This window comes from Canis lupus, chromosome 11 (genome assembly GCF_048164855.1).
Source record: "Canis lupus baileyi chromosome 11, mCanLup2.hap1, whole genome shotgun sequence".
NCBI classification, from domain to species: domain Eukaryota; kingdom Metazoa; phylum Chordata; class Mammalia; order Carnivora; family Canidae; genus Canis; species Canis lupus.
Genome location: NC_132848.1, coordinates 72,120,478 through 72,146,902, shown reverse-complemented (window position 1 = coordinate 72,146,902; position 26,425 = coordinate 72,120,478). Strand labels below are relative to the sequence as shown.

Here is a 26,425-nt window from a genome sequence, read left to right as displayed (position 1 = left end):
GCTCCAGCAGCAGGGGCCTCCTGCACAGCATCCACCACGCACACACACCAGAAGACACTTAAGTTTTGTTTCTGATTATAAAATTAGTAAGTGCTGATTGTAAAAACAGAGAAAAGGACGGTGAGGAAATTTTTAAAATCACAGTCGCACCACCCACAGACGTCATGGTCTATGACGATATGCGCATATCGTGCAGACTTTTCTTGTACTTCGTTTCCGTCTAGCGTTTTATTGTGAACTAGCAGCCGTTGCCATGGCGCGTGCGAGACTACATTATGACGCCACCATGGGCCAACATCATAATGATGTGCCATCATTTCACATGTGCGGCAGAAAACAAAATGATTCATCTTGGCCATTTTCTTGAGATGGATTTCCTGGAAGTAGAATTACTAGGTGAAAGGAAATGAACATTTTTAAAATCGTTAGTGTTTGCAAGCTGCCCATCAACAAGGTTTTATATTCCTTTACACTTCTATCTGCACTGAAGCAGCAGGTACCCTGCACATCAACCACGTAACTTTGGGTGACTTATTGGACCTCTATGTCTTAGTTTCTGCATCAGCAAAATGGGAGTAATACTACCTACTTCACAAGGAGGGAGGGGATTCAAGCAGTGAGACAGAGTCAGCCATCTATGAATTTGCTGTTATTAAAAAAGGAACTACTTGAACCATTACCACCAGCCCTAAAACCTGATTTTTTTAAACATTTGCTAATTTGGTAGTGGAAATGTTCTAATTTGAGGACTACCAAAAGTCAAACAATTATCGGTGTTTTTCTCTTCTGGAAATCATCTGTTTCTTCACATTGTTCTCTGAGGATTTAAAAAGTATTTCTTATTGGATTTGTAAGACTTATTAACACAGTAACCCTTTATATATTTGTTGTTGGTGTTTTCCTCAGTTCGCCTTTTAAGTTTTTACAGTATACAGTAGTCAAGCAATCAATGTTGAGTATCACTGGACTATCCACGTTCCATCCCTTCTTAGGGATCCGAAGCTCATGGGAGGTTTACTGAGGCCCCAAGGGTCAACTCTAGCTATACCAGACTACACCCCCCCACTTCTAACTACCTTCTCCCCTCTATGTCCCATCATTCCTGGTATTTCCCCCAGAGAAATCCAAGAAGGAGAGGGGAGGATCTCCCAAGACCACAGTGACCTACAGGGAGAGCAAAAATGCAGATTGCTCACCTGAAGCAGCTCTCCCTCATTCCAGGGAAACTTCCTCTGGTAGCCCAGTCACCTCCCGACCCCAGGGGTCTGAGGAGTCTGCACCCCTCCTGAGCATTCCTAGCAAATTCTACTGGGCATCTGCCCCAGGTGAAGCCTTAACACCTGGCTCCAAATTAAGATAAAGTGACAATGCTTTTCATGCACATAGCTTGAGGATTTCCTGGCAGTTGGGAGATTCTGTGGGCTGTCGCTTCTGAGGTTATTAGGATCCTAAGAATGGCAACAAAACCCTACGTATATGTGGGGTTGGAGAGTGTGTCCCAGGACCTCTTCAAGTTCTCCCTCACTATCTTTACCTGGGTTACCCTGCAGTCTCTATACTAGTGGTTCCAACTCTGGCTGCACCTGGAGGAAAAAAACACCAATGCGCAGATTCAGGTTAACTGCTCTGGTTTGGGGCCTGGGCCTCGTGAAGCTCTCTAGGTGGTTCCCTCTGCGCAACCAGGGGCTGGTTCTCTCCGGGGCGGGGAGTGCAGGGAGAGGGCTGGGCCCGGGCAGGGGGGGGATCCCCAGGTGTGGGCCCAGGGCTGGGGTGCAGCTAGAGCGCGGTGTCGGATGAGGGGGCCTGCGGCGGCGCCTCCCGGGAGTAGAAGTCCTCGAGCACGCTCTGCGGGATGCGCTTCAGCATCTCCTTGGGGAAGATGCGCAGCAGCTTCCAGCCCAGGTCCAAGGACTCGAACACGGAGCGATTCTCGTAGGGGCCTAGGGAGGAGCGGGGTCAGGGCCGTGCGCCCCCCACCCCCGGGTTCCAGGGTGCCCCCAGCCGCCTCACCCTGGTTGATGAAGCTCCTCTCGAACTTGTGCAGGAACTCCAGGTAGAGCAGGTCCTCAGAGGTGAGCGCCTCCTCCCCCACCACGGCCTTCATGGCCTGCACGTCCTTCCCGATGGCGTAGCAGGCGTACTGGCGGGGGGGCGGGGGCGAGTATGGTTTATACTTTCCAACAAATGTGATTTTTGCAATCTCCTTTCTTCCCTTCCTCCCTAGTGGTGAGACGAGACCACCTTGGTTTGTGTCCTGCTTTGGTGCCATGTTGGAATCTACCACTTTCTCCCAGAACTGCCGCCTGGTTTGGTTGTCAGAGCCGAGTCTTTCCTCTCTTTATTGAGTGACTTGAGGGAATGTGGTGGAATTATTTTTTGGGGGGGGGGGTAGCAGCACTTCACATTTATTGAGGGCCTGCCTCCAAGGAGCTCACAGCCTGGGGGCCAAGACCCCACATGTGCTGGGGTGGAGGAAAAAAAGAGGTAAAGGCAAAGAGGCAGGCAATGCAGAGACACCGTGGCCCAAGCAAAGGGGTTGCAAAGCAGGCACAGGCAGGGGGCGGGGGGGGGGGGGGGGGGGGAGGTGGGGGGGGGGTGAAGAGCAGCGGGGGAATGGCGGCCCTGCAAGTCCTGCCTAGACCTCAGGATCACGGACCAAGCACAGGACTCAAGGCTGCTCCTCCCCAACCAGGTTGGTACCACCTGGGTGGGAGTGGCACTGGGGTGCCCCGGCTCCTACATCTGCCCTGAGCCAGGCCCCCACAGCGTCAGCCTTCTCCACCCAGGACTGGACCATACAGACCCCTGACAGGAAAAGGGCAGGCAGCTCAGGTTTGGGGGCCCTGACCAAGACAGCAAGGTGGAGTCCAGGCCTGTAAGGGAACAGCTTGAAGTCTGGGCAGTCCTAGGTCCCTGGGCAAGGCCCCCAAGGAACTTCCAAGATTCTCATGGAAGCCCCTGGGCCAGGGGTGCGAGCCCGGCAGGCCCAGGTGGGCTGAGGCCACCCCGGAAAGCTCCGGCCTCCTCTGAAGCCAGCGTACCCCATGCTGTGTCCCCCTTACCAGCTGGTTGGAGACGTCTCCATGGTCCTTCCTGGTCATGCCCTCCCCGATGGCCGACTTCATTAGCCGCGACAGGGAAGGGAGCACGTTGACCGGAGGGTAGATCTAGGGGAGCAGAAGGCGGTCCAGACTTCCCTTCCCTTCCTACCCCTGCTTGTGTCTCCTGTCCCTGGGCCCCTGGGCTTCTCGAGGGCCCGCCCCTCGCTCCTCCCACACAGCTGGGCAGGTCATGCCCTGCGCCCCTGTCCCCACAGATTCTAGGGCTTAGGTGTTCACTGTTGGCTCGTGTGCTCCTGGACAGGAGGTGGACAGCGGACATGACCTGACTTAAGTAATGAAAGCCAGTATTTCAAGACCTTTGATAATTTGGACAAAAACCAGGTTGAAGCTTAATAGCTACAAAGAAGGAAACCACTAAGCAAAGAGGGAAAAGTCACAGGGGTTGCCTTTGACCTCGGCCGGGGACACATTGTCTAAGCAGCTGGCACGTTATTCACCATCTGCTTGTGTCACTTACTCCTTGTTTTGTTCACCAAAGCAAATCACTGGGAAGGAACGACAAGTGGTATTTACTGAGTATCTACTATGTGCGGGATGCTTTCCATATGCCAACTGACTTGATCCTCCACAGTGCACTCCACCGAGTGATAAATGCCATTATTTCCATTTTATAGAGGAGGAAACCTAGCAACAGAGGGATGAGATGCCCCAGTCTGGTAGGCTGGATTCTTGTGTCTGTGAACCACACAGTCTCCCTGGGTCAACTCCTCTTTGGAGTCAGCCTTGCCTGGCCCCTCCTAATTCACAGAGAAACGAAGCGCAGCTGGTGGTGCGACACCTGCTAGTGTCCCCGGAGGTGGTGAGGAGAGCACTGAGTGGGTCGGGAGGGGACCGTACTTGTCTGTTATGAAGCTGCCTGTCCACGTAGATCTGTCCCTCTGTGATGAAGCCCGTCAGGTCTGGGATTGGGTGGGTGATATCTGCAAGGAAACGCACCGGTCTCTGTAGATGGGGCCCACGTCTCCAGCCACCCAGGTCGAGTGGGTTCTCTTCCTCTCATGGGAGTGACGGGGTATGTGGAGGCAATGAAAAGACAGTGCACATCTTGAGGAAGGAACAGAGCTACTGAGCATCTATGCAAAAAAACCCACGGGCCTTTGAAGCGTCCCAGTGGGAAGGGAGGGCAGGGGCTGCAGTAGAGACTCACCATCATTGGGCATGGTGAGGATGGGGATCTGGGTGATGGACCCTCCGCGGCCCTCCACGCGGCCTGCCCGCTCATAGATGGTGGCCAGGTCTGTGTACATGTATCCCGGGAAGCCTCGGCGCCCAGGCACCTCCTCCCTTGCAGCTGAGACCTGCAATATCAGTGTTGCTGGGTAAGAAGGGGGGCAAGAGGCTGAGTGGGAGGTTCAGCAACTGTGAGAAATGCAGTGGGGGCACGCTTGGATGGGCAAGTTTCGGGGTGTAGGGACCAGGGAGAGGCAGGCACGGCCCTGACACCCTTCACCAGCTGCCTCACCTCCCGCAAAGCCTCTGCATAGGAGCTCATGTCGGTCAGTATGACCAGCACGTGCTTCTCACACTGGTAGGCGAGGAATTCAGCAGTGGTCAGTGCCAGGCGTGGGGTGATGATCCGCTCGATCCTGGAGGTACAGCCAGTGTTTAGAGAGCCCGGAGGCCTAGGCCTGTGTGCCATCGAGCCGCAAGTGCTGAGTGGAAATCTCACAGTGCACAGCAGCAGAGGAGTGGGTAGGAAGGATGAGCCCCATCTCCCAGGTACCTAGTCAGGGCTCTGCTTCCTGGAGGTGGGCAGTTCACCAAATCTGGCATTCCTCCCTCCCACCGTCCACGGGAGGAAAGGGTAGGGAGCCTGGGACAGGCAGGGAGTTGGGTGAGAGTAGGACAAGCAGGGCCCAGAGTGTGGAGAGGATGACAGCACCCTGTCCCAGGGGGCCCTGAAGGTGAGGGGCTCTGGCCTTCAGCGCCAGGCAGGGGCAGGGCTCCGGCTGTAGCTGTCTCTTCCCCAGGCTCCCTCCCGGCCTGACTCAGCTGGAGCACTGTCTGGATTCTCTCTGTGAGGCTCCTCTCATACTCCAGAGCCACTTAGTGTGAGAGTCCCTCTGCTTGCTCTGCCCGCTTGGCAGCCCCTTTCTACTCTGAGCTCTCCCGAGTCCCTTCCTCTGGCTGCAGGCTCTCTGTCCTCAAGCTCTGTGCCTGTGGGTCTTTTCCCTGGTCATGTCGCCTGGGCCTCCAGAATTCTGTTACTTCAGTGTTTGGAGCACCTTCAGTACCTGGCACAGTTTATTAGCATTCTTTTTCATCCACCTGACCCACGGATGTAAACTCATATTTTCTGAACTTTCCAAATGAATAAATGAACAAAAGGCAGAATCAGACCTATACATACAGAGAATAAACTGATGGTTGGCAGAGGGAGGAGCTGGGAGATGGGCAAAATGGGTGAAGCAGCGGGAGTTACAGGCTTCTAGTTACATAGAGAATACAGTCCATGGTATTATCATAATGCTGCTTGGTGACAGGTGGCAGGTACACTTGTGGTGAGCACAGCATAACCTATAGAGAAATTGAATCACTATGTTGTAGGCCTGAAACTAATGTGACATTGTGTCAACTGTAGCCATATAAGAAAATTAAAACGAAAACCAGCAGTTTTTGTAAACAAATGGATTAAGGAAATATCTCTTTAGTGGTGACTTTGTGGAAGTGACTCAAGGATAAGGAGCCCTGACTGGGGACAGTGGCTGGACGCAGATACTGGGAAGAACAGAGGGGCTGCAGGTGGCAGGTGGGGTTGAGGTCCAGTTCCCTCTGTCTCTCCGAGGGCTAACCCTAGCCCTTACCAAGCCTCAGATTCCCCGTCTGCACAGAAAGGGGTTGTTTTCCCACCCCTGGCCCATGGCTGTGGTTCTGGGAGACTCGTGAACTCTGGCACTCTGGATTTTGAGAGGGGATGGGGTCTGCTGCCTGAAGGCAGTCTGGGTACCAGGGGCTGGCTCACGTGGGGTCGTTGGCCAAGTTCAGGAAGAGGCAGACATTCCCCATGGTACCGTTCTGCTCGAAGTCAGACTTGAAGAACCTGGCGGTCTCCATGTTCACCTGGACACACAGCAGGGAGGGCTGGAGCCTGAGGGCTGGGGCCCTGGCCCCTCCCATCTCTTCTCAGTAAAGCCTATTGACTGACTGGCTAACAGTCCCTGGGATGACCCAGCACCTGAGAAGGCAGGGGCTGGGTTTGCTGCCCAGTCCTGGGTGGGAGCCCATCAGGCCGCCAAAGAGAAGTTCACATTTCTTCAGGTTGAGCTCTGCTCAGTGCCATCCCGACCCCTCACCTAGGCAGCTGCTTCTCTGCTAACCCTTCCTTGGGCCCTCTGAGGGCCCCACAGTACCTGCTCCCTTGGCTTTCCCGTCCTCCAGGCCACCCTGGGCTCATCCTATAGCTGCCGTGTCCTTTGGAATGCGTTGAGGGACACACTGTCCTATACTGAGTGCCACCCCACCCACCGCCCTCCACTCCAGTCATGCTCTTCTTGCCTCTCCCACCAGATAGGCCTGGACTCTGACAGCTGCTCAAGGAGAAGGATGATGTCTCCCTCATCATATCAGACAGAGCCAGGATCCAAGAGAGACAAGGCTGCCTGCCCCACAGCTTTTAGAACTTGCCAATCTGCCCAGCTCCTCTTACCCCCATGGCCGCAAAGACAATGGCAAAGTTGTCATCATGATAGTCCAGCACAGCCTTGGACTTCTTCACCAGCCCAGCCTGGCGGCAGATTTGGGCAGCAATCTGGGGTGGAGTGGATTGGAGGGAAGGGCATGAGAACCAGAGCCCAGGGTCCAGACCACTGAGCACCACTGAGGATGATGGGTAATTTCCAGTCCATCCTCCTGCCAAGGCCTTTGTGGGAAGGATCCAAGGCCAGAAAGATGAAAGGGCTGCCCCAGATCCTACTGCTTTCCTCGCGGTGGAGGACACTTGGGGACACTAGGAGCTCTTATGCAGCCCTGAGTCCATGAGCTGCCAAAGGACAGCTGCCAGTCTGGATGGCAATGACCCCTGCGTGGCCGGTCCTTGCCTGTTGGACTCAGGAGACCCTCCTCACTGGCTCACCAGCCCTGGCCTCTGCCCCGTCCCTCCCTCTTGGTCTGTGTGCAGGACCTGCAGGCCTCACCTCGTTGTGGGGGAGCCCAGCTGCTGAGAAGATGGGGATCTTCTGACCACGGGCAATGCTGTTCATGACGTCGATGGGAGAGATGCCCGTCTGAATCATCTCCTCGGGGTAGATGCGGTCATGGGGATTGATGGGCTGGCCTGGCAGGCGGCAAGCGTGGATCCATGATCAAGAGTTCAGGTCCATCCCTGTCCTCCCCCAGCCCTGCCCCAGACTCCAAAGCAGTGCTATTTAACAGAATTTTCAGTGATGATGAAAATGTGCTCTAACTACACAACCCAGTACAGTAGCCCGAGCCACGTGTGGCTGCTGAGCATGTGAAATGTGGTTTTGAAATGAAAGTACATTCCGTTTGAATTAATTTGTACTTAAACAGCCACGGTCCAGTGCTCCCTTGGACAGTGCTGCCTGGCACATTAGAAGCGGCAGGCAGGGGGCAGCTCCGGCTGAGGCCCCCGAGGCTGAGCAGGTGTTGTTCGGGGCTCAGAGGAACTGAGGGTGCCCTGGAGAGCTCCTGTCTGAGTGGATGTGTATTCTGTGCTCTGCCTCTGACTTCCTGAGTGGTTTGAGGCCAGCCACGACCTCTGTGGGCCCTTCTGGTCCTCAGAACTAACAGGGCTGGAGGACTCAGGATGGCCTCCCACAGGGACTGGCTGTATCTGCTCCGCAAGCCACCCAGGTGGCTCTGAGAGGCAGGGACAGGGAATTGGAAGGCAGGAGAGTGATGGTCTTGGGGCACCCTTGGAACTTTGCACCTGATGGTGGCATTGAGGAGCAGGAAGGAAGTCTGATGCCAGCATTTCAGGCTCTGCGGCAGATTGGGGGGCAGAGAGAGGCTCTGCAATTCTCCTCATGTACCCAGTCTGCCTGGCGGTCTGACCGACCTGTGGCTGAGCCCTGGCTGATTGCCCCTGGGGCAGAAGTTCCAAGGGCAAGGGCAAGGCGGCAGAGGCCGGCTGGGGGTGGGGAGGGTGATTGGGTCCCGAAAGCTGTCCAGAGCCTCTCGCTGGCCACTCACCATTGATATCCAGGAAGTCCTCTGCCATGACCACTGGTCCCTTGTCAATGGGCTTGCCGGAACCATTGAAGACCCGACCTGAGGGTGAAGGCGGCTGTTGGGGGATGCTCAGGGCCAGCCCTGGGTCTCCCTCCCCTCGCTGCTGTCCACCCTCCACACCACCACCGGCTCTCACCGCCCCTCACATGTCCCTCTCCCCTCGGCCCTCAGTTACCCCCAGAGAGCTGGCTACAGTGACTGTCTCCCTGAGGAGCTTCTCTCCTCTCCTGGAAATCTTTACAGGTGAGGCCTTGGCCCATGAAATGACTCTAAAGTTTCAGCCTTAAAACTGAAAAGAGGGCCAGGTATGGCAGATCTTGGGAGAAAATTAGGGGACATGCATTCTGTTTCAGCCTAACCCCAAATAGATGACCACCTACTGTGCCCCTAGCTCATTGAACCAGTCTTCCTTGTTTACAGAACATCAGCTGTACGTCCGGCTCTGAGCTGGAGCCAGGGGTCAAAGAGAGAAGACACAACTTCTGACCTCCAACAACTCACAGCAGAGGCAGACAGGCAAAGAGGCAAGGACCAGGCAGTGTGCCAAGTGTGTGGTCGGGGAAGCTGGGCTGGTAGGACAGAGGAGCACTACCCGCTCACCCAGCATGTCTTCTGACACTGGAGTCCGTAGGATGTCCCCTGTGAATTCACAGGTGGTCTTCTGGGCATCGATCCCAGAAGTTCCTTCAAACACCTGTGGGACAAGAGGTTAGTTACTCTAATAAGGGTCTTGCTGGGGAGAATGGGGCCCTCCATTCTAGGCTCCCTTTGTACCCAGCTCTGGGCAAGATGCTCTTGGGGAAAATAGGATGTTTCCTGCCATGAGGGTTTATAAGACAGGAACTTTGTGGGTTTGTTCATTCATCCAACCAGCCAACATCACGTTGACACCGCTTACCTGAACAATTGCCTTGGTCCCAGACACCTCAAGCACCTGTCCACTTCTCTGAGTCCCGTCAGGGAGGGTGAAGTTGACGATCTCAGCATACTGTGCAAACTGGCAGAAGGGGAGAGCAGCCAGAGCAACCATGAGACCAAAAGTGAAGTCCCTATTCCCCCACCATCCCTCCTGGACCTCCCTCCCTCCAGTCTCAAGCTTCTATGTCCCCTTTTGTGACCAGGCACTATTAGAAGTGAACTCGAGGGGCTGGAAGTGGGGCGTTTGAATTCTGTTTGGGACGCAGTGCACCTGAACAGGTAGGAGCACTGACTTTAGGGTTGGAAGACTTTAGGGTGAGAATTGAAGCTCTGATGCTTAGAAATTATGTGATGTTATGGAAATTACTTAATGTTTCTGAGTGTTATTTTCCCTGTCTTTCAAATGAGGATAATAAATAACACCTATTGCGTAGGGCTTCTGTGGTGAGAAAGTGACATACGTGAAGTCATTAAACAGCTCAATAAGACGTAGTAATTACGATGGCTGTTTAGTCTCATGAACAGCACCGTTGTTTCTGCCTCCACAGACCACAGTGCCCTCCTGGGCTGTCAGGTGTCCCCCTGTACCAGTGCAGTCTTTCCCTAGCTATAGGGCTAGGGCTGATTCACGTGTCATCTTCATAGGTTTCAGGAATAAAAAGATATTGTCCAAAGAAGAATACAAATGACCAATAAGCATGTAAGATACTCAACATCATTCACCAGCAAAGAAATGCAGATCAAAACCACAAGGAGACACAACGTCACATTCATGAATAAGGCTGTAGTCAGAAGGACAGATAATGACAAGTGTGGTTGAGGGTGGTGGAGAACTCGGAATCGTCACACACTACTGGTGGGAATGTAAAATGGTGTGGCCACTTTGGAAAACTCTGGCCCTTCCTCAAAGGGTTAATCATAGAGGGATTCCTGGGTGGCGCAGCGGTTTAGCGCCTGCCTTTGGCCCAGGGCGCGATCCTGGAGACCCGGGATCGAATCCCACGTCGGGCTCCCGGTGCATGGAGCCTGCTTCTCCCTCTGCCTATGTCTCTGCCTCTCTCTCTCTCTCTCTGTGTGTGTGTGTGACTATCATAAGTAAATAAAAATTAAAAAAAAAAACATAGAGATACCACATGACCCAGCAATTCCACAGCCAGGTATAAGCCCAAGAGAAATGAAAACATGTGACCACACAAAAACTTGTGTATGAATGTATATAAATGTTCATATACAAGTAGCATCAGTGTTCATAACAGCCCTAAAGTGGAAACAACCCAAATGTGCACAGATGATGAATGGATAAAGATGATGTATCTACACCATGGAATATCATCAGCCTTAAAAAGGAATGAAATACTGATCCATGCTACAAGGATGAACCTTAGAAACATGCTAAGTAGCAAAAGAAGCCAGACAGAACAGGTTACGCATTCTACGATTCCATTGATATGAAGTATCTGAAAGAGATCCATAAGACAGGAAGGTTTAGAGGTTGCTGGGGTCTGGAAGGAGGGAGGCTTGAGGGTGACAACTAATAGGTACAGGGTTCTTTTGGAGGCGATGAAAGTGTTCTGGGATCAGATAGTGTAGTTGCACAGCTCTGTGTAAATACTAAAAACCAAAAAAAAAAAAAAATACTAAAAACCACTGAACTGTGCTTTAACAGAATGAAGTTTATGATATGTGAATTATAATTCAATTTAAAAAAACAAACTAGGTGTCCCACTAGGACCACAGGTAGGTTGGGCAGGAGGAGGTCTGCCCCAAGAGAATCCCCCAGCTCTGTGCTCTACGCACGCTCCGGAACCAGGGTCTTTCCCCACATCAGAAGAGGCTACGAGCTGAACCGGGGAAGCTGGGCTGGGAGAGCAGACCCTCCCCACTGACAGTGGCTTCAGCTCTTGTCACCCCCAAGAGACCTAAGCCCTGCACCTGTGCCTTCTTCCAGGGGAGGTACTGGAGACGATGGGTAGTTACCTTCAGGCTCCCTCACCTTGCTTCCCGGGGGGGGTTGTTACTTCAGGGAATAAGTCATAATCAGAATCTAATAAAAATAAATGGTAAAAAGATGACATCCCTCCCCACAGTGTTCCTCAAATCCTAAGAAGTTAAAGTGCTCCTCTAAGTTACTCCTTGGACGTTAGAAGAAATCAGAACTGAAATGATAAATGAAACGGAAAAGAATAAGAAAGGACCTCTCCTTGCACCATGACCTATATAGAATAAATCAGCTCTACCGTGCTTTTTGACCATAAACAAAACAAGTTAGAAATCAAAAACAAGGGGTGCCTGAGTGCTTCATTTGGTTAAGCATCTGCCTTGGGCTAGGGTCATAATTCCCAGGGTCCTGGGATGGAGCCCCGCATCAAACACCCTGCTCAGTGGGGAGCCTATTTCTCCTTCTCCCTCTGCTGATCCCCCCTGTTTCCCTGCTTGTGCTCTGTTGATCTCTCTCTCAAATAAGTAAAATCTTTTTTTTTAAAAAAAAGGGAAATCAAAACATTCATATATTTGGCAATTTAAAAACCAATGTAGAAGAATGTAGAGTTAGAAAATATTTAGCACTAAATAATAATGAAAACTACATATCAACTTATATGTGATGCATTTACACTTTATCTTAATTTTTAAAGATTATTTATTTGGGAGGGAGAGCAAGCAAGGGGGATGGGGAGAGGGAGAGGGAGAAAATCTCAAGCAGACTCCATGCTGAGCACAGAGCCCAACACAGGGCTGGATCTCTGAACCCTGAGATCACGACTTGAGCTGAAACCAAGATCAGATCCTTAACCAACTGCACCATCCAGGTGCCCCACATTTAAGCTTTAAATGCTTATGTTAGAAAAAAATTAAGGAAGTTTAAGAGTACGCAACATGAAAAGTTAAAGAAAATGATAGCATTAAAACCCCCAGTAAAGTAGGGGAGGGGGATGGATGAAATATGTGATGAAGATTAAGGAGTGAACCTGTCATGATGAGCCCCAGGTGACACATGGAAGTGTTGAATCACTATATTGTACATCTGAAGTAATGTTACACTGTATGTTAACTGGATTTAAAAGAGAAACTTATAAAAAAAAAACAATATAGTAGAAGAAATAATAAAGGGCAGAAATCATGAACACGGAGAAAATATAACAAAGAAGATTAAAAGCCAAATAGGTTCTTTGAAAAGCCTAATAAAATAGACTGATAAAATAAACATTAAGAAAAAAACAAAGACATAAATAATTATTAGGGTAAAATAGTCAAAACTATACTAATAGTACTGTGATACTATACTAATATACTAATAGTACTAATAACTATACAAAAGCTATACTAACAATATTAAAAAGTAATAGAAAGGAATTATGAGCAACTGTATGCAATATAGTTCAGACCTTAGGTGAAATGACTAAAGTTCTAGAAGAAAACAACTCAAAACAAAACTGACTAAAAACCAAATAGAAAGCTGGAATAGTCCTACAATCTTTAAGATGGTACATATAGTGTAAAATCTTTCCACAAAGAAAACATCAGCCCCAGATAGTTTTACAAGTTCTGACAAAGAGCAAATAATTTGAAACTTTCTTGAGCTCTTCAAAAGACTAATGGAAAAGGAATGGCCTTGAATTGATTTTATGTGGCAAGGAATACCTTGATACAAAATAAGATAATTAAGGGAAAATTATAGGCAATCCCACTTATGAATATAGATGCAAAAGTTCTACACGAAATACTAACAAACCAAAACCAGCAAAGTATAAAAAAGATCAAATTACAAACCAAATGATAAAAGAAAACATCAGGGGGCACCTGGGTGGCTCAGTGGTTGAGTGTCTGCTCAGGTTGTGCAGACTCCCAGTGGGGAGGGAGCTTGCTTCTCCCTCCACTGTATCTCTGCCTCTCTATGTCTCTCATGAATAAATAAATAAAATCTTTTAAAAAAAGAAAAAATAAAGACAAAACAAATACACACAAATACAAATTAAAAAGACCAAGTTGGAATTATTCCAGGAATTCAAGGTTAATCTAATATTAGAAATCTGATAATGTACTTTACCTTATTAATGGATTATAGGATTAAAAAAAAAAAAACTGTGATCATCTGAAAACATTCCAGAAAAAGTAAAAAAAAAAAAAAAAACCCAAAACTATCCCTGATTAAAAACAAAAGCTTTGAGATTAAAGAATCATGATATCCATAATTATAAAAAACAAAACTACCCTTTGAAAACAGAGAATAAAAGCGAAATTCCTTAACTCCAAAAAGCAGTCTCACAAACTACAGAAAACGTCATACTGATATAACGTATAAGACAGTCCCTTTAAAATTAGGAACAAAACAAGGCCTGCTATCCATCATTATATTCAGCATTACATTGGAAGAACCAGCCAATGTAATATGATGAACAGAAAAGAAACACTAGGAGGAAATGAAATTATAAAAAAGAAAACCTCCTAAACCCCAAATATAGTAAAGATGGAACCCTCTCAAAAAAAGTAGATCAATTTCTCTTATAAATATAGATGCAGAAATTATAATCTGTTAGACAGTCAAATCAAACAGTGTACCAAATAAACAGGTATGACTAAACAGGGTTTATTAAAAGAACATAAGCCTAGATCAATCAACCTCTGGAAATTTGTGAACATTTGACAATATAATTTGTAATAATAGGGAATTTCTTTTGTAAACACGGATTAAAAGAGAAACCACAGGATTATGTAAATAGAAACCCAAAAGGCTTTCTAATAAAATCCTATGTAAAACGGGAAAGGAAGGCAACTCCTTGAACACTAACTAGACCATTTACCAAACCAACATCAACAAGCTTCTATTTTTTTTTTTTTTTTATCAACAAGCTTCTAAATGGTGAAATGCCAAATCCATTTTTATTTCTAATAAAATCAGTAACACAGAGATGCCTGTATTGGTATTGTCACTTAATATTGTTTTCGAAATTATAGTTTATATAATAAAACCAAAAAAAAGAAATTAAAAAGTATACTAATAAATGTAAATGGAGAATCTTTTTTATTTTATAAAAAAACATATATATATAACATAGTGAGAGGAGACTGTATTCTTCAGAAATGTCAGAGAAAGGATGTGGAAATGTTCCAGATTACAGGAGGCTACGGGGACATGACGATGACTAGAGGCTGAACCTGACTCCAGGCTGGATCCTCTGCTGGAGGGAGAAAATGCTATAAAAGACTTTATTTAGTAGGACATGAGAGACTCCTAACTCTGGGAAACGAACAAGGGGTAGTGGAAGGGGGGTTGGGGTGATGGGTGATGGGCACAGAGGGGGGCACTTGACGGGATGAGCACTGGGTATTATGCTCTATGTTGGCAAATTGAACTCCAATAAAAATATACAAAAAATAAAAATTAAAATTAAAATTTAAAATAAAAAAAGACTTTATTAGGGCAGCTGGTAAACTGGAATATGGATGGTCCCAGATGAGCATATCAGTGTAAATTTCAGAAGTTGGTAACTACTGTTGTTATGTAAGAGATTATCCTTATTCTTTGGAAATTAATACAAGTTTTGGGGGATAACTTACCCTTGAAAGATCTAGGAAAAAGTTATGCACACATACGCCTACACATGCAAAGCAAAAGATAAAACAAATGGGGTAAAATGTTAACAACTAGGTGTACGGATGTTCCTAGTACTATTTTTATTTTTACAATTTTTCATAAATTTGAAATTGTTTCAAAATAACAAGTAAAATTAAAGTGTGCTGATGTAAAAAGAGACAGAAGTCCCTTCGTTTGCAGATGATAATGTATATATAGAAAAACTCAAGCGGCTCTAGTGAAAAAAAACAGAATTAGTAAAAGAGATTGGCAACTGTATACAAGATAAATATGTAAAAATCAATCTCTTGCATCACTGTGTGTCAACCATAGTTTAGTAAAAATAAAATGAAAAAAACTAAAAAAGAATCTCTTTTTTTCTATTCCAGCCATAAATAGACAAGGAAATGGAGAAAAATGTTCTATTTATAATAGGGCCCAAACTCATACAATATCTGGAAATAATTTTGACAAGAGAGGTGCAAGAAAATAATAAAACCTTACTGAAGGACATAAAACAAGCCCTGAGCAGATGCAGAACAATACTATTTTCCAAGCCAGAACAACCTACTGTCATAAAAATATAAATCCTTTTCGAAAGCATATAAATCAAATGCATTCCCACTGGATTATTGTTTCTTCTGGAACTTAACAAAATCATCTTAAAATTCATATTAAGTGTCTGACAATATCCAGAAATAGTTATGGAAAAGATCGGAGTGGAGGACTTGCCTTATCAGACATTGAAATGTGCTCTAAAGCTGCTGAAGTCAAATAAAATGGTTAAGTGATGGTGCGTAGCAGACAAATGGATCCGTGGGGCAGGTCGGAGTCCAGAGACAGATCAGATTTTAGGAGACTGTTGTAGAACAAATGTGGCAAATTACTTCACAGGGGAAAAATAGAACTTATTGAATAAATGGTGCTAACCTATCCAGCTATCTACTTAGAAGATACCCCATCGTAAACACAAACACATTTCAGGCATATAAGACCTTTAAATATAAAGGTTTTATAAAAACACTAGAAGAGCTTTTCTTGTTTCGTTTCCTCCGCTTTTCTAGAAAAGCTGGAGAAGAGAGATGTCTTAAGTAAGATGAGAAATCCAGGAGCCAAAAAGAAAAAAAGAAAAAGAAATCCAGAAGCCACCAAGGAAAAAACAGAGAGGTTTGATTGTATAAACGGACATTTCTGTGTGGCAGGGCCCGTAAGCCAATGTGGACAATGAACAAAGAGCTCCCACAGCTCAAAGTGTGCACCTCAAGGTGTAGGAAGATGTCACGCTGCAGAAAGTGAAATCCAAACCGATAAGAAGGTACGGAAATATAAGGAGAAGCGGGGCAGGACAGTTTTCATCATCGGGAGAGATGCTCAGGCCCGCGGGGGTGCTGGGTCGTGGTCCCCACGCAGGCTGCCAAGGGCTGGCCGGACTGGGCCCACCTCAGTGCCTCTTCCAGTCTGCAGGTTTTGAACCTGCAACTTCATTTCGGGGGATCCACCTTCCCGCAGCGAGGGGCCCAGCAGCAAAGGGGCATTTTAGCAAAGCCTGGAAGCCCGCGGAGCGTCCGTGCATCCTGAGCCCCGAGGGACACGCAGGCCCCCAGGCTCCAGGAGGCCGCAGCCTCTGGCTGGGCGCGAGGCCGGGGACAAGGACGTCAGGGAGGCTCACGCGCGCGCCTTTTCTTGTTTCACTCGTTCCAAGGAGCAAGCTTTTAATTTTTTGGTGATTAAAACGTAATAAAAACGTGGGATGTCCAAATACGGTGCGACTGGTTGTCACCGTCGTTTCTCCATCAAATCCCGGCTCTGCCTGAGATAGTGACCTTAGGGGCCTGGGCGGCGGGGGCGCGGCTCGAGCTCCCAGCGGGGCGGGGCGGGGCGGGGCGCACCCCGGCACCCGGGCACCCTGCAGGGCCCACCTGGACGCCCCGCGCCGAGGACGCGGGGAGCGCACCTCCTCGCACCGCCCCCACCCCCCCCCCCCCGCAGCGGGGTCGCCGGGGGCGCAGGGCTCGGCCAGGGGTGCGGACCGCGCGGCGGGGCTCGCCGACCACGAGAGGGCGCCCGGGAGCGAGGGCTGCGCGGCCTCAGGAGCCTGGCCTCGGGGCCTGGGCGCCGGGAACCGGGGAAGCTGCGCGGCGGAGCGTAGGCCGGAGCGGGGCCCGCAGAAGGCGGCCGGCAGCTCTGCAGAAGGCGGGCGGCGGGGCCTGAAGAAGGCGGGCGGCGGAGGGGCCCCACAGAAGGCGGGCTGCGGCCCCGCAGAAGGCGGGCGGCGGGGCCTGCAGAAGGCGGGCGGCGGGGCCTGCAGAAGGCGGGCGGCGGGGATGGCAGAAGGCCGCGACTGCCGCGCAGGACGGAGGGCGGAGGAGGGGAGGGAGCGGGGGCGGCCGCGGCGGGAGGAAGGCGAGTGCGCGGCGCAGCTTTCAGCCAGGTGCCGGGGGACTGTGAGGCCCGCCCCCCCCCCCGTGGAGCGGTCGTGGGGCCCCTCGGAGGACAGTACCCGGCGCTGCGCGCGTGCACCCAGGGTACCCGGCTTATGGGGCGGGAGCGCTCACGCCGGAACGCGCAGTGCAGAGGGACGGAGGCTCGAATCCCAGGCCGAGGCCGTGCGCTTGACCCCGAGGAGCCCGTTCGGAGCCTGGTTCTCCCAACGCCCACCCTTGGGCTCTAGGAGGACTGCCGGGGGGGGGGGGGGGTCAGTGCCACCCACCGCCTCTGCTGGGGACCAGCCGAGTCCGCAGCCAGCCTGGGGTCAGGCAGACGGGAGCTGCAGCCCACACCGCGCTCCGACGGCTGGGACTTCTCTGCAAGCCCCGCAGGGCTGGTCGGAGGAAGCGCCGGCCTCCCAGTCCTCCCCTCCTGACGATGCCCAGGGCGGTTTGGGAACCCCTCTTTGGAAATCGTCTTCAGGGCTGAAGCTTTTTCCTTTAAAAGTTTGGAAGCAGCCACAGACGTTGGGAACCAAGCGCTTTCTCCAAGTCTCAGCAAGGACCGGTCTACATCAGACTACAGCAGTTGGCAGATGTGGTCCCCAGCGCAGCCGCAGCACCTGGGAACTTGTCCTGAATCAGAACTTTGGGTGGGGACCCCAAGAATCCTTCGGGGGATCCTCCCGCGTGCTCAAGTTTAAACACCACTGCCCTAGTGAGCTCCGAAGCACCCCAGGCAGGTGGCTGCCAGCTAACGGGACTCCTCTGTAATGCTTGCACAAACTGTGTGTGACTGTGAGATCCGGGCTGAGAGTGTGGAAGTTTAATAGTCTCGAGGGGTCATTTTTACAGTCTATACTCAGGGGTTTGGCCTTTTACAGTCTACACCCAGATCTCCAAAAATCAGAGGAAACCATGGAAATTACCTCTAGAAAAAAGAGCAGGAACATGGATACACAGTATCAGAGGTTTGCGAACAATTTCGAGGCCCTTATTCCCTGGGCTAAGGACTTTGAATCAACATAAAATTCTTCCCCCCCCCCCCCCCCCCGCCCCAATTTTTCCATTTGAGAAGCAGGGAAGCTGGAAGCATAATTGAGGGTGTGATTCGATTTGGGCAGGAGGTGGCGCTGGAGAAGGGGAACTGTGGCATCTTGCCCAAGTAACCCAGGAGGAGGGCAGGGGGTGTGGGGCCCCACGACGGGTACATAAAGCTGTCTTCTCCACCTCCTGAACTTAGGAGACTACACACCACTGCTGCTTTTCCTTCCTTCTGCAAGTCCAGGGTTCTCTGGGGTTCTCCAACACCCTGTCATTCTTCCTGCTCTTAGAAAGTTACAGATGCATCTACTAAGCACTAAGCACAGCGGCACCGTAGGTCTGGGGGGCGGCTTGTTTCCTCGTCTAGCCCCATTTAATCGTTGGGAGAGTGGATGTCTGGAAAGGTACTGAGCCTCCAAACCCCAGCCGGGGCAGCAGGTGGCAGCAACTGTTCCCTCAGGCACGTTAGCACTTCTGCATTCCAGGCAGAGCTAGTGCTAGCTGTTCTCAAGGAGGAAAAATAAAAATACGTTTATCTGATTTGATCCTCACCACAACGCTCCTGTCATTTACTAGATGAGGAAACTCGGATTTGCATGCCTGGATCGATGCTTCTCAAACTTCAGGGAGCATCACATCACCTGGAGGGCTTGTAAAGACTGACTTCTCAATCAGAGAAGGACAAACATTATATTATATGGTCTCATTCATTTGGGGAATATAAAAAATAGTGAAAGGGAATAAAGGGGAAAGGAGAAAACATGAGTGGGAAATATCAGAAAGGGAGACAGAACATGAGAGACTCCTAACTCTGGGAAACGAATTAGGGGTGGTGGAAGGGGAGGAGGGTGGGGGGTGGGGGTGACTGGGTGATGGGCACTGAGGGGGGCACTTGACGGGATGAGCACTGGGTGTTATTCTGTATGTTGGCAAATTGAACATCAATAAAAAATAAATTTACAAAAAAATAAAATAGAAGAAAAAAAAAGAAAAAAAGAAAGACTGACTTCTCTGCATTCCCCCCCCACCAAAGTTTCTGATTCTGTTGGTCTTGGGTGGGAGCCCCTGGATCCGTATCTGTAACAAGTTCTCAGGCAGCACTGACGCAGCCCATCTCCAACTGAAGGGTAGCTGGTAGGAAGTATGGGGTGGAGGAGTCGGAGTCAGGCTGCGTGACACCCGTGCATACCCGTGTAAACACTCCATCACACTTCCTCCCAGGGTCCCCCCAACGCTAGTGGGTCAAATGGGATGAACTCAGGATCTAGTTTCCAGGAATGAGAGGGTCAGATTTAGTCATTCTGACATTTATTCATTCATGCATCTCATTCATTTACTCACCCTTCCTTTGACTAACTGAGTACCCACAATGGACTGGGTGTTCGGTTAAAGTGCAGTGCGGGGCTGTTGCGGTATGAGTACTCAGGAGCAATGAGTAATAGGAGGGATATTACAGCGAGGGGACATGTGGCCAAATGGCTTAAAGGAGCTGCCAACAGGGCAGCACAGAAGAGGGAGAGGAGGGACAGGCTCATGGCCAGGGGCCTGGGTGAAACTTCTAGAAGTGACCTCTCAGCTAGGCCTGGGGATGAGTCAGAGGAAGTCATGGGGGAAAGGTAGTAGGAGAGGCAGAGGGAAAATAGGAGCAAAGACAACAAATGGCAGCTCCATGCAGGGGCAGGGTGGACTTCCAAGGAGGGAGGGGAGAGTGGGAAGGTAGGCAGGAACCTGTGGGGTGTAGAGCCTGAGTGAAGACGCTGGGTGAGTCTGAAGCAGGGAAGTGAACGGGTCAGGTTGCAGGGGGCACCGGGCGGGGGGGCCTAGAGGCCATGGCCATAATCAGGGAGCAGTGGGGTGGGCGACTGCTGACAGATGGGTCGTTGGCACTGATAGACTGGGGCCAGGAAGGGATGACTCAAAGGTAGCACCAGTTTTCCTGTGTGGGGTAGGAGCCTGATGGGCAGAACTTTGGTGGAAGAGGGACAGCAGAGTGATCTAGTACCTTTGCAGGGCCCCTTATGCCTTAAGAATCCCCAACCCCAAACTGAAAATGCTACCAGTCTGTGCCAGGGTCTTGCAGTTCCCCGGGGGACACACGGGAGCCCACTTCCCACTTCTTTCTGTGAACCACCCACGCTGCTGGCTCCCAGGCTGAGATACTCAGAAAGCCTCTGAGAACCTTGAGCTCGGGAGAAGAGCTAGGTGGCATTGTTCTTCGGCCTTCTCTTCCTCTTAAAAGAAGCAGATGGAAGAGTCCAGCTCGTGAACAAGCTCAATACAACCATACTACCATTCTACTGATGAGGAAAGAGGCACAATCGCCCAAATCCCCCAGTCCTGGGCAGTAGGTGTGGGTCCCTGAAGGCCCAGACGGGGCGGGGTGGGCACTGAAAAGGCGGGAAGGGGAAGGGGGAAGCTGAGGAGACAGCTAGGGGGGAAGAGGGTGGAGAGGGGTGACAGGGAATTAGAAGGGACAGGTGGGCCCACGGGGGACAGCCAGGGACAGGGCAATTTAGAAGAAATCCTACAGGGCCGGCTAGAGAGTCCTGGGATTTGGCCTTGGGGCCTGGCAAGAGGTGGAAGAGTCTTACCTTGACCTGGTCCAGCACCACCAGGGGCCCATTGACGCTGCACACAGTCCTGTAGGCTGGAGAGGAGTGCAGGCCGGTGAGGGTGTCACACCCAGACACCCAGAAACACACACACACACACACACACACACACACACACACACACACACAGGCATCCTCTGCTTTCTGTCCCTGGATGCACCACCCCCACCCTCTTCCCAATCTGGGCTGTCAGGGTCATTAGCTGTGACAGGGCCAGCCACCATTGCTGTAAGGGTCATGCCCCTGCCCACAGGGCCCCCCGCTGGCTTGGACACCTGCAGGAGGCTGGGGGGAGGGCCAGGGCAAGGGCAGAGGCCCCTCGGAGTCCTCTCCTCCCCCTCAGCCAGCAGAGGTCTTTCTTATCTTGAGTCGGCTTCCCCTCTGGCCTCAGCCCCCATCTTACCCACTCCTTCCTCTCTGACCCACAACATTTTCCAAAAGCTTCTGGCCTCCAGCTAGAGATGAGAAGAGAACTACCCTCTGTGTCTGTCTGGGAGCATCCGGCACTGACTGGGCACTGCCTGTGTGCGTGCCCCTGTGTGTGTGTGTACACCTGTGTGCCTGTGTGTGCACCTGTGTGCCTATGTGCACCTGTGCGTGTACAACTGTGTGCATGTGTGCCTGTGTGCACCTGTGCACCTGTGTGTGTGCACCTGTATGCCTGTGTGCCTGTGTGTTGTGCACCTGGGTGCATGCATGCACCTGTGGGCCTGTGTGCATGGGTGCCTATGTACCTGTGCGCATGTGAGTGCACACCAGGTGGTGGGTGGTGCAGACACCTGTAAGGAAAACCAGCCAGGGTCCCTGCTTTGCCGTGAGGCCTTGCCAGGGAGGGTCCTGGAAGGAAAGAATGACAAGGAAGGGGGAAGAAGAATGTGCCAGTCCCTGTGGCTGAAGAGATCCACAAATGGGGAAATGAGCTCAGCTTACAGGGAGCCTCTAAGCCCAGTGTTGAGGAGCCCTGAACTCCAGTGTTAGGGACCCCAGCAGGAAAGCCATGGACTGACTGGCCGACAGGAAGCCTATCTTGGTTCTGCCAGGGCCTAGCTGGGAGACCCTGGGACTCTCCCCCGCTCACGACCCTGGAATACATAGCTCTTCCCTGGGGTCCCTGTGAAGCACCAGTGGGACAGCTGGGATGAGGGACCCTGACGAGGCAGGAGGACCAGAGCGCCTGGAGGATCACTGGGTCACTCACAGATTGAAGGTCATCAGAGGGGAGAGTGGTCTAACCCTCTTTTCAAAAGGAGAGGAGAATGGAGGTGAAAAACCTAGCGCCAGCGCGCTTGAGGCAGAGCTGGGGCTGGGTTCCCGCCCTGTGCTTCCTTCCCATCAGACACAGTGGCTCCCAGCCACTTGCCCTCATGCAAGCCTGGTGCCCAGTCACCCCTCTCCAAGAGAAACTAAACGCCGCCTGCTCACGTCTTCCCCAGTCTGGGCCTTCGTGCTCAAACTCCTCATTTTTGTCTGATTTACACTCCTTTCACTGGGACTTGGGCTAGAAAGACCAACTGGCAAGGTGATCCTCCTGGGGATGTTTGCAAGGCTCTTCTGAGCTTAGGACTGCTGGGAAAACTCAAGAACGAGGGCACAAGAAGACCCACTCTATGGGGCTTGCACCCGGAGCAGGGGAACTCCTTCAGCTTCCTCGGGTTCCATGGGGGACACAGCCAACCTTCCCTCCTCAGCCAACCTTCCTTGGCCCCGGGGCCGGGCCCCAGAGATGGCTGCTCCTGAGGGCAATGGCCCAGCTCCCCCCTCTCTGGTGGCCCTCCCACTAAGCAAGCTCTGGTATTTTCCATTATGTTTCTTTTTTTTTAAAAAAAGATTTTATTTATTTGAGAAAGAGAGCACAGGAGCAGGGGTGGAGGAGAGGGAGAAACAGGCTCCCCTGCTGAGCTACCACAACTCAGTGGCTCCATCCCAGGACCGTGGGATCCGGACCAGAGCCAAGGGGAGGTGCTCATTCCTGAGCACCCCAGATGCCCCTGGTATCTCCCATCTTAAAAACCACTCCCTGGGCCCCAGTCCTTGCACGGCTGCTGCCCTTTGCAGCCCAACTTCTGGCAAGTAGGGCTGATTGCTCACTTCCTTTGCCCACCTTCCACCTTCTCCTTGAGCTCTCCAAGCGGGCATCTCTCTAGGTCACCCCAAGGGACCAGGCACAGCAGATCCAGCCCTGGGAAGAGCTGGCCTCTGGGTGGCCCTATAGAGAAAATAACCAGGCCTGCCGTGGGCTGTGAAGGCAGAAGCAAGACGCAGAGCGGGTGTGCTGGGGTGCGGGAGCTGGGGGTGGGTAGGGCCCAAGGTCCACAAAGCCCTGGGGGACTCTTTCTAATTCTGCCTCAGAGTCCAATCTTTCAACTTCCTCCCTTCCTTCACAGCTGGCTCCCCCCATTTCATCCTCACAGCACTACCTTGGGGAGGACCCCTGAGGTGGGGGGAGCAGTGGTGAGGGCGGTGGGAGGGCGCCAGGGCCCTTGGGCTGGGTGCCCAGTGTGGTCTGCAAGCCCCCAGCTCACCCAGCAGCCTCAGCCCGGCCCTTCCACCCCGGTGAGGTGCAAGGCGGGGGCAGCGCTGGGGGGGGCTGGCCCCGAAGACCTGGAGACCTGGAGGGGCTCTCGGTCAGTAGTCGGTAGGCCTTCCGGAGACTCCCAGACCCTCCCTCCCTCCGCTCCGCCCCTCCCCTGCTCCTTTGTCCTCGCTGACATTTCGGGTTGCACTTGGGGCCGCAGGCGGACCCCTCCTGCCCCCACTCCCCTCGGCTTCCCCGTCAAAGGCCCAGCGGGGGCTCCAGCAGCCCACTAATTAGGGCCTGCCCGGCCACACCTGCAACGTCCGGAGAGGGCTCAGCCGGGCGCCCAGGCGTGAGGAGGCCGGGTGGGGGCAAGCCCGGGGCAGCAGGTCCTGCACCTCCTCCCTGATCCCCTCTGAGGGATTAGGGGAGGGAGGGCAGGGGCTGGAAGCCCAGGCTTCTGAGAAGCAGCCGAAGACCTGCCAGGTGTGACCTCCTCGGCCTCTCAGCGGGGGAAACCGAGGTTTGGCACCCCAGCCTCTGGGTGACCTGACCCGGCTCTACCTCTCTAGCTGGGCTGACAGCCTGTGGGCCCGACCTTTGCTCGTGCTGGGCCCTGTCCTCTCCCCGCTGCCCCTGCCCCTGCCCCAGCCTGGCACCTTCTGCCCCACACAACAGGTAAAGCTCCATGCCACCCCCTCCCCTGGGGAAAGAGCTCTAGCTCTGAGGGTGGCAGACGGATCCCTCCTTTCCTTTCCGGAAGGATGTTGCTGGGATTCAGTCCCCGTCCCCTCCCTCCCCCATACCCTGCTCCCTACTTTCTGGCCCATTCCCTCTGCCTCTGCAGTGAAATCACCCTTAAGGTCTCAGGCCTGTTGAGGGCACCTCCTCCAGGAGGCCTTCTGCTGGAATCGCTCTGAGGCTGGGAGCCAGCTGCCCCATCCCTGTCCCTCTGGACCCCCAGCTCTCGCCCTAGGCTCTTTCTGTCTCTACATAAAGTTCTCCTGCTCACAAGCAGGTAGCGTCCCCAGAGTCCTGGGGTAGGAGGCCAGCTGGGAGAGCTACAGGGGTCCTGCCTCTAGCAAACAGGGCAGCAGTCTAGGTTTTGCACCCCCATCCTCACCCCTCACAGACAAAACCCCTCAGGCCCCAGAGGAGGAAGGGGGCGGGAAGTGGAGAAAGCTGTAGGGGCCCAAGCACCCTGAGGTCAGCTCCTGGGTGGGGGGAGGCTCTCGGTGGGGCTGGGGCGCTGGTTCCCTGCGGGGACCCTGGTATGCAGCCCAAGCAGAGGCGGGAGCCTTCGTCAGTGCAGAAACATCTTTAATGCAGGTGGGGAGCAGAGTCGGGGTGCAGGGGCTCCCCCACACGCAGCTTGTCTGTGGGTCAGCCGTGGGCTGTGACGCATTCGCCTGGGTCGGGGCCATGTGAAGTGACACACAAGCAAACACGGGGACGCTGCCACCCCTGGGATCCAGCCTGGGTCAGGACTCCTGGATGTTTCCCTGTACCTGGGCTTGTTGACTCTAAACAAGGTGCCAGCTGGAGAGAACTGGCTTGGAGGAGGTTGCACCCCGCAGGGCCCCCAGACAGCAGCTGCAGGAGTGATGGGGGGAGCCTGCAGGGCTGGGCTGGACAACTGGGCTCAGGTCCCTACTGGGCTTGGGCTCGGGACCCAAGGGGGGGCCAGTCGCTGGGTATTTCTGGGCAGCCTTGACCTCTGCTTGGCCCCAGGGGGAGGATCTGGGCTTTCCTCTTCCCCCATTCCTACACAGGGCAGGGCCTGCAGGGCCTGCAGGGCCTCCAGGGTAGATCTGGTCCCATTCAGTTTCTCCTCTGCTGGAATGTGCCCCACCCTGTGCCTGCCTCCAGCCTCCGGAGGTGCCTCCACACCCCGGGCTGTTCCCTGCACCCTGGGCCTGCCCACTGGGCACTTGGTCCCTTCTGGGTGGATGCCAGCCCCATTCAATGCAGACCCAGCTCTCAGGCTGCCCTGGCAGGTGGCCCCTCCCCCTATGGCCTGGGTAACTGGGGGGCGGGGGTGCTAGGCCAGCTTCTCCCCACACACACCCTGTCAGGAGCCTCAGGCCCTGCCTGGCTGGGGCTGGACAGGCCGGTTTACTCCAGTGAGCTGGGCTGCCTGAGAACTGGAGAGTGACCTTGGCAAGGAGAGATGAGGGGGTGCTCCCTCCGGCCCTCAGAGCCCTACTGGTGTCTGGGCCCTCGATACCGGCGCACCTCGGGATCGCCCCCTCCGAGCCCTCGGCACCCAAGGCCACGGCACACACTCTCCGTCGCCCAGCTGTATGGACACAGACACACGACCTCCCCTGGCCACGTACCCACGTTCTCCCCGTGAGCCACACGCTCGTGCGTGGACACACACACTCACCCTGAGTGTAAAAGCGTGCACAGGTACTGTCACACATTTCCTCACTCTGATCATACACACATGCAAGCTGCCACACAGATTTACACATATCCTCACCCAGGTGAGGGTGGGAGCGCGAGCAGACACAGGCACGTGGCTTATACACAGACACCTGCCCCGAGAAGGCCCAGGTGACATGGACCCGTTGACAGCACTCGCAGTGGCATGTACTTCCCCATCCTGAGAACGCGGGCTAGCCTGGGTGGGGACCCCATCCCTCCATCTACAGAGGGGCCCCTTGTCCAGGCGGTCCATCGAGTCACCCTGCTGGACGGAGACCGCAGCCCCCCCCCCCCCAGATCTTCCTCTGTCTCAGATCGTCTCGTGCCCTGAGCCTGAGAAGCAGAGCCACCAGCAGCCCACCCAACCCCACCCACCGCGGGGGCTGTACTCACTGACTCGGGGGTGGGTGATGTAGTTCCGGGTGACGGCCTGCATGTGTTCTCGGGCGGGGCCCAGGTCACAGCCACTGCCGGGGAGCCCCCCTGGCCTACTGTCTACCTTCAAGGCCATGGCGAGGCGGCAGGCGGGAGCGAAGTACCCGAGCCTACACCCTACACCGGGCTGGAGCTGGAGACGGTGACCAGCCGCCGCCCCT

The 26,425-nt window shown here is 52.7% G+C and overlaps 1 protein-coding gene across 6 annotated transcripts; it reads right to left on the bottom strand.

Moving 5' to 3' along the window:
- Positions 1 to 53: 53 nt before the first annotated feature.
- ATP6V1B1 (ATPase H+ transporting V1 subunit B1) lies at positions 54 to 26,425 on the bottom strand. 6 transcript variants are annotated; one of them, XM_072768749.1, is made up of 16 exons: positions 26,223 to 26,425; positions 20,864 to 20,919; positions 9,211 to 9,309; positions 8,913 to 9,006; positions 8,274 to 8,351; positions 7,256 to 7,395; positions 6,769 to 6,870; positions 6,085 to 6,182; positions 4,585 to 4,708; positions 4,270 to 4,420; positions 3,960 to 4,042; positions 3,063 to 3,167; positions 2,011 to 2,140; positions 1,816 to 1,940; positions 1,535 to 1,583; positions 54 to 392 (listed from the first exon to the last, which is right to left on the bottom strand). In XM_072768749.1, exons 1-15 carry the CDS (start codon positions 26,338 to 26,340, stop codon positions 1,554 to 1,556), a joined length of 1,533 nt encoding a protein of 510 aa, XP_072624850.1. In that variant the 5' UTR covers positions 26,341 to 26,425; the 3' UTR covers positions 54 to 392; positions 1,535 to 1,553. The 6 variants fall into 6 exon arrangements, 4 of the variants coding, with proteins under 4 accessions (XP_072624850.1, XP_072624851.1, XP_072624848.1 ...); XM_072768750.1 differs by having other exon boundaries at positions 54 to 377; XR_012003740.1 differs by having other exon boundaries at positions 1,535 to 1,940.